Raw genomic sequence first — 10,978 nt, forward strand, 5'->3', positions numbered from 1 at the left:
GCGAAGAAGTTCATTAACAAGGCTCATAATTTGTATCCAAACCTTGATGGTTTGAAGCAAGGGTTGATGATGGTCGATGTTTATATCTCTGCATCAAACAGAGGAGAAGAAGAAGAAGCTGATTGGTATGGAATTCTCGGTGTAGATCCTTCAGCTGATGATGAAGCAGTGAAGAAACAGTACAAGAAGTTAGCACTTTTGCTTCACCCGGACAAGAACAAGCTTAATGGTGCGGAAGGCGCCTTTAAGCTGGTTACTGAAGCTTGGTGTATGTTATCTGATAAGGTTACGAAAACTTCTTATGATCAAAGGAGGAAGTTTAAAGAAGCAAAGACCGAGATGCAGAAACAACCATACCCACATCAGCCGGCTTCTAGTGGGATGCAAAAACCACCAAACCCATGTGAGCCTGCTTCATATAATGGCAATCACAATGCTTGAGACAGAGATGCAAAGACCGAGATGCAGAAACAACCATACCCACATAGGCCTGCTTCTAATAGTGGTAATGAAAATGCTAGAGACAGTACTGTGGATCCAAGTATTGGGGATTTAAGTAATAAGATTGCTGGTTGGATAAAGGAACGACTAAATTTACTCAGGCAAGCAGCATCTTCGAATGAGAACCAAAATGCTAGAGACGGTGTGGATCCAAGTAATGGGGATAGAGGTAATAAGCTTTCTCGTTGGATAAAGAAACGACTAAGTTCACTCAAGCCAGCATCTTATAATGGGAATCAAAATGCTAGAGACGACGGTACCTTTTGGACAATGTGCAATAGATGCAAGGCACAAGGTAAATATATGAGGGATGATTGTCTTGATAAGGCCATACTTTGTCCACATTGTGATCACCCTTTCATTGCAAGTGAGATCAGTCCAGAGGCAAGTCCCCAAAACACAAGTGGTAGTACTTATTTAAAGAGATTTTCTCCATCATCTGTTAGTTTCCACTTGAGTTGCTGTAAGGTCCAGGTCTTATAGTGGAAGGAGTCACAAGAAATAGTTGCTACCGCAGAGAAGATTCTATAGAAGCCAAAGACATATGTGACAGAAGAAGTAAGAACTAAAAGATAATCACATTAAGAAGTTGAAGTTTCTATCTTTCAAGGAACTTTTTTTTTGTAATCTTTTTCATTAGATGAAGTTAAATAATCTTTTTTTNTGAAGCTTGGTGTATGTTATCTGATAAGGTTACGAAAACTTCTTATGATCAAAGGAGGAAGTTTAAAGAAGCAAAGACCGAGATGCAGAAACAACCATACCCACATCAGCCGGCTTCTAGTGGGATGCAAAAACCACCAAACCCATGTGAGCCTGCTTCATATAATGGCAATCACAATGCTTGAGACAGAGATGCAAAGACCGAGATGCAGAAACAACCATACCCACATAGGCCTGCTTCTAATAGTGGTAATGAAAATGCTAGAGACAGTACTGTGGATCCAAGTATTGGGGATTTAAGTAATAAGATTGCTGGTTGGATAAAGGAACGACTAAATTTACTCAGGCAAGCAGCATCTTCGAATGAGAACCAAAATGCTAGAGACGGTGTGGATCCAAGTAATGGGGATAGAGGTAATAAGCTTTCTCGTTGGATAAAGAAACGACTAAGTTCACTCAAGCCAGCATCTTATAATGGGAATCAAAATGCTAGAGACGACGGTACCTTTTGGACAATGTGCAATAGATGCAAGGCACAAGGTAAATATATGAGGGATGATTGTCTTGATAAGGCCATACTTTGTCCACATTGTGATCACCCTTTCATTGCAAGTGAGATCAGTCCAGAGGCAAGTCCCCAAAACACAAGTGGTAGTACTTATTTAAAGAGATTTTCTCCATCATCTGTTAGTTTCCACTTGAGTTGCTGTAAGGTCCAGGTCTTATAGTGGAAGGAGTCACAAGAAATAGTTGCTACCGCAGAGAAGATTCTATAGAAGCCAAAGACATATGTGACAGAAGAAGTAAGAACTAAAAGATAATCACATTAAGAAGTTGAAGTTTCTATCTTTCAAGGAACTTTTTTTTTGTAATCTTTTTCATTAGATGAAGTTAAATAATCTTTTTTTTTTTCATTACATATCACCCCTATTGTGTGTGTCACATTTCCAAGTTGAAAAAGGAAGATAAGCATTTGTTCACCTATTGTGTGTGTCAGCAGTCCAATATTTAATGTATCTTGAGGTGTATATGATCTTATAATTAGAAACTGAAATAACTTTAAGTCATATATCAGGAAGCTATTACTCGCAAGCAAATAGGATCGAACGATTGAACTTTAAAGAAATAGTAAGGCTTTTGGTAGAACTGTGTCGATCCATGGATTCAAGATTGTATTCGAATTAGAGAAGANAGAACCAAAATGCTAGAGACGGTGTGGATCCAAGTAATGGGGATAGAGGTAATAAGCTTTCTCGTTGGATAAAGAAACGACTAAGTTCACTCAAGCCAGCATCTTATAATGGGAATCAAAATGCTAGAGACGACGGTACCTTTTGGACAATGTGCAATAGATGCAAGGCACAAGGTAAATATATGAGGGATGATTGTCTTGATAAGGCCATACTTTGTCCACATTGTGATCACCCTTTCATTGCAAGTGAGATCAGTCCAGAGGCAAGTCCCCAAAACACAAGTGGTGGTACTTATTTCAAGAGATTTTCTCCATCATCTGTTAGTTTCCACTTGAGTTGTTGTAAGGTCCAGGTCTTATAGTGGAAGGAGTCACAAGAAATAGTTGCTACCGCAGAGAAGATTCTATAGAAGCCAAAGACATATGTGACAGAAGAAGTAAGAACTAAAAGATAATCACATTAAGAAGTTGAAGTTTCTATCTTTCAAGGAACTTTTTTTTTGTAATCTTTTTCATTAGATGAAGTTAAATAATCTTTTTTTTTTTCATTACATATCACCCCTATTGTGTGTGTCACATTTCCAAGTTGAAAAAGGAAGATAAGCATTTGTTCACCTATTGTGTGTGTCAGCAGTCCAATATTTAATGTATCTTGAGGTGTATATGATCTTATAATTAGAAACTGAAATAACTTTAAGTCATATATCAGGAAGCTATTACTCGCAAGCAAATAGGATCGAACGATTGAACTTTAAAGAAATAGTAAGGCTTTTGGTAGAACTGTGTCGATCCATGGATTCAAGATTGTATTCGAATTAGAGAAGAGCGTGTTATGTGTACCAAAAATACAAGTCATTTAAAACTAAGGTACTGTAATGGTTAGTAGTAGTAGTGTTAGGGGTTAATCACCATCACAGAATACTCTGTTTCTTCATTAGCTTGTTTGTTGTATTGAAACTACTATCTTCATTGTCAGCCAAATTAGTACCTTGAAAATATAACTCGATTTAACTCTAAAATCAGTTCATTAAAGACTAATTAGTAGTACTACTTCTACTATTATAAAGCTTTAGTAATTAAGAGAGCAAAGATAGAAGCAGCCTTATACTGTAGTTAATAATCAAAGATCATCATCATCATCATCATCATCAATCACCACAATCAAAGAGAAAAAAATAATGGAAACTTCTGAACAATCTAGAGGATTTTGCCTTTTTTAATTTATAGGGTCTTTTTTATAACAAAAACACAATTAACAACCTAATCGCCGTCACTAACCCAGAGAGATCTTAATCTCCTAATTACAAAACCTAGAAAAATTAAATTCGCTAATAATACGAAATAATCAAGCTCCACCATGACTCATCATCTTCTTAAACTCATCGAAATTAACACAACCATCACCATCAGTATCAACTTTACTAATCATCTTCTTACAATCCTGAACAGAACACTTCTCTCCCAGATTCTTCATCACCGAGTGAAGCTCTTTCGCCGAGATCCTCCCGTTACCATCAAGATCATACAACTCAAACGCTTCCTTCAAATCGCTAACATCGTTCCGATTATTATTACCTCCACCTCCGCCCGCTCCGATCCCGATTTGGAACAAAGCGACGAACTCGTCCAGATCTATGAATCCGTTACCGTCGAGATCGAACTGTTTCATCATCGTCACCGTCTCTTCCGGTGACGCTGTTGGTGAGAGAGCGCGGATCACTTCTTTGAGCTCGTCGACTGAGATTTTCCCGTCGCCGTTTTTGTCGAATCGTTGGAAGACTTTTCGGATGTCATCCATTGAACCTAAACAGCTACGAACAACTCCGTTCTTCGACGACATTGTTATCGGATTTGAGATTTTCGAGAGAGATTGAGAGAAACTTAAAAAAAACGGTTAGAGTTATGTGTGGAGAAGAAGGAGATGGTACAGAGTTGGTATAAATAATGGGAAGAAGAAGAGAGAGTGAGTGACGTAATAACGCGTTTTTTTTTTAATAAAACGCGTTAAGATTGAGTGAGCTGGAGGCATCTTTATATAATCTATTTCTATTTCCAAATTTTTACTTTTATATTTTTTAATGCTTCGATTCGATTATATAAAGGAAAGTGTCTTTTTGATTTAAAACATAGGAGTGTAGGACAAGTTGGTCTACACCAAATTGGTATATAATTTTATTTTATTTTTTTGGTTCACTATAAGAGTCAACCATGGTCATGAAATACTGAATTATTTTGAAGAAATTAATTTACTGTTCATATTTATGTAGTTGTAATTTAATATCCATATTTTATCTGGTTTTTNATATGATCTTATAATTAGAAACTGAAATAACTTTAAGTCATATATCAGGAAGCTATTACTCGCAAGCAAATAGGATCGAACGATTGAACTTTAAAGAAATAGTAAGGCTTTTGGTAGAACTGTGTCGATCCATGGATTCAAGATTGTATTCGAATTAGAGAAGAGCGTGTTATGTGTACCAAAAATACAAGTCATTTAAAACTAAGGTACTGTAATGGTTAGTAGTAGTAGTGTTAGGGGTTAATCACCATCACAGAATACTCTGTTTCTTCATTAGCTTGTTTGTTGTATTGAAACTACTATCTTCATTGTCAGCCAAATTAGTACCTTGAAAATATAACTCGATTTAACTCTAAAATCAGTTCATTAAAGACTAATTAGTAGTACTACTTCTACTATTATAAAGCTTTAGTAATTAAGAGAGCAAAGATAGAAGCAGCCTTATACTGTAGTTAATAATCAAAGATCATCATCATCATCATCATCATCAATCACCACAATCAAAGAGAAAAAAATAATGGAAACTTCTGAACAATCTAGAGGATTTTGCCTTTTTTAATTTATAGGGTCTTTTTTATAACAAAAACACAATTAACAACCTAATCGCCGTCACTAACCCAGAGAGATCTTAATCTCCTAATTACAAAACCTAGAAAAATTAAATTCGCTAATAATACGAAATAATCAAGCTCCACCATGACTCATCATCTTCTTAAACTCATCGAAATTAACACAACCATCACCATCAGTATCAACTTTACTAATCATCTTCTTACAATCCTGAACAGAACACTTCTCTCCCAGATTCTTCATCACCGAGTGAAGCTCTTTCGCCGAGATCCTCCCGTTACCATCAAGATCATACAACTCAAACGCTTCCTTCAAATCGCTAACATCGTTCCGATTATTATTACCTCCACCTCCGCCCGCTCCGATCCCGATTTGGAACAAAGCGACGAACTCGTCCAGATCTATGAATCCGTTACCGTCGAGATCGAACTGTTTCATCATCGTCACCGTCTCTTCCGGTGACGCTGTTGGTGAGAGAGCGCGGATCACTTCTTTGAGCTCGTCGACTGAGATTTTCCCGTCGCCGTTTTTGTCGAATCGTTGGAAGACTTTTCGGATGTCATCCATTGAACCTAAACAGCTACGAACAACTCCGTTCTTCGACGACATTGTTANTTCATTGTCAGCCAAATTAGTACCTTGAAAATATAACTCGATTTAACTCTAAAATCAGTTCATTAAAGACTAATTAGTAGTACTACTTCTACTATTATAAAGCTTTAGTAATTAAGAGAGCAAAGATAGAAGCAGCCTTATACTGTAGTTAATAATCAAAGATCATCATCATCATCATCATCATCAATCACCACAATCAAAGAGAAAAAAATAATGGAAACTTCTGAACAATCTAGAGGATTTTGCCTTTTTTAATTTATAGGGTCTTTTTTATAACAAAAACACAATTAACAACCTAATCGCCGTCACTAACCCAGAGAGATCTTAATCTCCTAATTACAAAACCTAGAAAAATTAAATTCGCTAATAATACGAAATAATCAAGCTCCACCATGACTCATCATCTTCTTAAACTCATCGAAATTAACACAACCATCACCATCAGTATCAACTTTACTAATCATCTTCTTACAATCCTGAACAGAACACTTCTCTCCCAGATTCTTCATCACCGAGTGAAGCTCTTTCGCCGAGATCCTCCCGTTACCATCAAGATCATACAACTCAAACGCTTCCTTCAAATCGCTAACATCGTTCCGATTATTATTACCTCCACCTCCGCCCGCTCCGATCCCGATTTGGAACAAAGCGACGAACTCGTCCAGATCTATGAATCCGTTACCGTCGAGATCGAACTGTTTCATCATCGTCACCGTCTCTTCCGGTGACGCTGTTGGTGAGAGAGCGCGGATCACTTCTTTGAGCTCGTCGACTGAGATTTTCCCGTCGCCGTTTTTGTCGAATCGTTGGAAGACTTTTCGGATGTCATCCATTGAACCTAAACAGCTACGAACAACTCCGTTCTTCGACGACATTGTTATCGGATTTGAGATTTTCGAGAGAGATTGAGAGAAACTTAAAAAAAACGGTTAGAGTTATGTGTGGAGAAGAAGGAGATGGTACAGAGTTGGTATAAATAATGGGAAGAAGAAGAGAGAGTGAGTGACGTAATAACGCGTTTTTTTTTTAATAAAACGCGTTAAGATTGAGTGAGCTGGAGGCATCTTTATATAATCTATTTCTATTTCCAAATTTTTACTTTTATATTTTTTAATGCTTCGATTCGATTATATAAAGGAAAGTGTCTTTTTGATTTAAAACATAGGAGTGTAGGACAAGTTGGTCTACACCAAATTGGTATATAATTTTATTTTATTTTTTTGGTTCACTATAAGAGTCAACCATGGTCATGAAATACTGAATTATTTTGAAGAAATTAATTTACTGTTCATATTTATGTAGTTGTAATTTAATATCCATATTTTATCTGGTTTTTAATTGATTTCTACTATATTTTATGCTTCAAAATGCTTGTGATTTTTTTTGATGAAAACTTGGACCCGCACATACGTGCAAATGGTAACAAATTTCACTTAAACTTTAATGGATCCGCACGTACGTATGAGATGATATTTGTAAAACAAACTTAAGAAACATTTGAAGGCATGATTGGTTTAAACGCAATAGTTGCAAGAATTTGTGAAAGCGGGCGTTTGCAGTGTGAAGCGTGATTCAACAGTTTTAAAATGGGTGCGCTTCTTAGAAACTTAACACCGATTGATAAGCGAGTACAACAATAGAATATATGCTGAACAGATTATTATCAAAACAAATGCAATTTATAATTATAAAACTTTATAAACACCAAAAACTATATTTATGAAAAAAATAGAAAAATCGAACATGAATAATAATGATTACATAATTATTCAAAAAATCAAAAATAATTTCTATAGTGAAATAAAAATAATTATTTATCTGTAGAAAATTAAAGTTAGAAAACAGAACGTTGTAACTTTTACATCGTGAGGAACCACACGACCCATAATACCTTTTAGGAAAGCCCCAAGAGAGTTTCTGGCAATGCAATGGGTCTTTGTACCATTGGACCATTCCGGAGACCAAATTTTGACGTTTGAAGGTGTTTCGGATGTTTTTTTGTGATAGCGACACAATTAGTTACGGGTACAAAATTATGTTTGGATATGGTTATCTCTTGTTTTTCGCGGTTGGAAGCACACCCAAGATGAATAACCGGTCCACATATCAAGTGGGACCCGCATTGAATGATCCCTTGAGTTTTCGAAAAAGGATATATGCGATTGCATGGTATATACTAACAGATGCGATCATACCAGCACTAATGCACCGGATCCCATCAGAACTCCGCAGTGAAACGTGCTTGGGCGAGAGTAGTACTAGGATGAGTGACCTCCCGGGAAATCCTCATTGAAGAAACAGAGTATCTGTAGGAGTTACACACTGTCACGGGATGTACCTGAAGGACTTCAGACGAAGCGGGAAGTGTCAAGTTGATCCGCCAGCACAACACCTTGAAGACAGTGCGATACATCGAGCGTGGAGTTGTTGAGCATGGGCGAAAAAGGTGTCAGGCTAAAAAGGTGTTCGTTGGAAGCTACAAGCAAGTGGAGTGTTGAAGTCAACATAATGATGGGGTTTCTCCTATGACTCATTGGACAAAGAGAGGTTCTTGAAGGACATGGTGCATAGGAGGATTTGCTGGATAAAGAAGAGTATGTGAAGATTGTTGCTGCATATAAAAGAGAAGCAGCTCACATCCTTGTTCGGTTACCACTTTTATAGAGAGAAAAGTGTGTGTGTTTAGATCTTAGCAAGAAGAACAATATTGCATGAGGGTTTCATTGGTGAGTGAATAAAGAGAGAGCATAGCTTTTGCTGTGCAGGTAAGGTTGGGTCGATTAGGATTGTTTCAGTGGAAAACCAGCTGTTTTGGTGTTGCATAAAACTGATCAAACAAGCTTGTAAGAAAGTTGTTTGATAAATTCTTAATAAAGCTCAGTTTACTGGTATCTTGGTGTTCTTGTAGTAGTATTCAAGGTTCTAGTTATTACAATTGGTATCAGAGCGGGAAACCAATCTGAGACTGTCGTCTCTACACAGGTTAGATCCTAAGTTATGGAACCAAATACTGATGGTATGGGTACAAGTAAGAACATCATGCTGGATACTAAGAGATATGGGTATTGGAAAGTTCGAATGACACAACTCATCAGAGGCCAAGGAGAAGATGCATGGACAGCCGTAGAAGAAGGATGGGAACCTCCATTTGATACAACAGAAGAGGGAGTTAAGATTCCAAAACCTAAAGCCAGATGGACGATTGATGAGAAGAATCTGTCAAAATTCAATGCAAGAGCCATGAATGCCAATTTCTCTGGTGTGGATGAAGATGAGTTCAAACTCATTCAAGGATGCAAGTCTGCAAAACAAGCCTGGGATATTCTCCAACAATCTCATGAAGGAACGTCAAGTGTTAAGAGAACGAGACTTGATATGTTAGCTACTCAGTTTGAGTGTCTGAAGATGGCTCCAGATGAAACAATAGTGAAGTTTAGCTCAAAGCTCAGTGCCATAGCGAATGAAGCTGAAGTTCTTGGAAAGACCTACAAGGATCAAAAACTGGTGAAGAAACTGTTGAGATGTCTTCCAGCCAAATTTGCTGCTCACAAAGCTGTAATGATGGTAGCTGGGAACACTGAGTCAATGACTTTTGCTGAATTGGTCGGGTTACTAAAATCTGAAGAAATGGAAGCTGATGAAGACAAAGTCAAACCATCTAAAAGCGTTGCGTTTCAGGCCGATCAAAAACCTGATCAGTTTCAAGAAATCAAAGATAGCACGTCCTTGTTGGCCAGAAATTTTGGTAAAGCTTTAAAAAGGGTTGAGAGAAACAACAACAGAGACACACGACGTTGATTATACAGAAGGAGACAAACCAGGTGGTAGATCATCAAAACCAGATGCTGACTACTCTGGTAAGAGAAAGGAGATTCAGTGCTATGAATGTGGAGGGTATGGTCATATCAAACCTGAATGTCCCGTAACCAAATAGAATGAGTTAAAGTGTCTTGAGTGCAAAGGCATGGGACACACAAAGTTTGAATGTCCTAACAAAACCAAGTCAAAAGAGAAATCCCTGTTGAGCTTCAGTGACTCTGAGTCTGATGAGGAAGGGGACGAACTGCTCAACTTTGTTGCTTTTACAGTCAGTGGAGATAATGTTCAGATAGGTGCTGAGTCTGATTCAGAGAGTGACGAAGAAATCAATCCTAAGGAGGAATACAGAATTCTGTATGATAGTTGGGTACAGCTAAGCAAGGATAAACTTAAGCTTATTCAAGAAAAGCTTACTTTGGAATCTAAACTTGAAACAGCCTATGAAGATGCAACGGAAAAGGTTAACCATACTCCACTCAAGGCTAATGATCAAACAACTGAAGGACTTTTTTAGAAACTGAGCAACCTTCAAGAAGAGTATTACAAAGAAAAGGGAAGAGCCACAGTACTTGAAAAGGAGTTGAATGAGAAACACAAGCAGATCAGGATGCTGAACAGTGGGACTAAGGATCTAGACAAGATTTTGTCCATGGGAAGAATAGATGCCACACACAGAGGTCTAGGGTATCAAGGAAATACTGGAACCTCAAATGATATGACAGTTCAACCTGTGAACTTCGTGAGTGCCAATCACTTAGAAACGGAAGCAGGTATATCTACTAACTTGAAGAAAGAAATTTCGGTGATAAAGAAATCAGAGGAAAGGCAGAACCATCCGTTGAAGGACCATCACATGAGGGTCATAAGGAGAAGAACCTATGGGTGTGATCACTGTGGTGGCAATCATCAAAGATAACACTGTTACAGTTTTAGGAAGAAGATCAATCTGTTGTGGAATCTCAATAAGTGTTACTTGGAGCCAGGGAAGTTCTGCTCCGTGTGGATCTCAAAGAAAGATTTGTATAGTGATCTGCTTACAGAAAGATCAAACTTCAACCTAATGAAGATGTATGAAGAAGATGATGAGATCTACATAAGTTGCAATCTAAAGGCTTTCACTGCTGTTTCTGGAGAAGACACAACCGAGAATATCAGCTTAAGATGTAATCTAAGCTTGATACAACTTGGAGAGGATGACGAAGAAGCCAATGTAGCCTACATATCTACAGGCTCATCTGAAGTCAACTCTTGGTACTTTGATAGTGGATGCTCAAGACATATGACAGGAGATCAATCAGCATTAGACGAATTTACGC

General features: G+C 37.6%; 5 protein-coding genes across 5 annotated transcripts in view; 2 read left to right on the top strand and 3 right to left on the bottom strand.

Moving 5' to 3' along the window:
- The window catches only part of LOC104720533 (dnaJ homolog subfamily B member 12-like), a 1,542-nt gene extending 1,090 nt beyond the window's left edge, over positions 1-452 (top strand). The window contains exon 2 of the mRNA XM_019230776.1: positions 7-452. Within this exon, the coding sequence (XP_019086321.1) occupies positions 7-441 (435 nt within the window). The 3' untranslated portion in view covers positions 442-452. The remainder of the gene's footprint in view (positions 1-6) is intronic.
- On the top strand, positions 440-989 carry LOC109127016. The gene has a single exon (XM_019231072.1). It carries the CDS (start codon positions 463-465, stop codon positions 982-984), a length of 522 nt encoding a protein of 173 aa, XP_019086617.1. The 5' UTR covers positions 440-462; the 3' UTR covers positions 985-989.
- Positions 3,467-4,274, bottom strand: LOC104719392 (calcium-binding protein CML24). Its single transcript, XM_010437314.2, has one exon. It carries the CDS (start codon positions 4,194-4,196, stop codon positions 3,702-3,704), a length of 495 nt encoding a protein of 164 aa, XP_010435616.1. The 5' UTR covers positions 4,197-4,274; the 3' UTR covers positions 3,467-3,701.
- LOC104719394 (calcium-binding protein CML24) lies at positions 5,108-5,837 on the bottom strand. The gene has a single exon (XM_010437317.1). It carries the CDS (start codon positions 5,835-5,837, stop codon positions 5,343-5,345), a length of 495 nt encoding a protein of 164 aa, XP_010435619.1. The 3' UTR covers positions 5,108-5,342.
- LOC104719393 (calcium-binding protein CML24) lies at positions 5,989-6,796 on the bottom strand. The gene has a single exon (XM_010437315.2). It carries the CDS (start codon positions 6,716-6,718, stop codon positions 6,224-6,226), a length of 495 nt encoding a protein of 164 aa, XP_010435617.1. The 5' UTR covers positions 6,719-6,796; the 3' UTR covers positions 5,989-6,223.

The sequence above is a fragment of the Camelina sativa genome, chromosome 10 (assembly GCF_000633955.1).
Source record: "Camelina sativa cultivar DH55 chromosome 10, Cs, whole genome shotgun sequence".
Classification (NCBI taxonomy): Eukaryota; Viridiplantae; Streptophyta; class Magnoliopsida; order Brassicales; family Brassicaceae; genus Camelina; species Camelina sativa.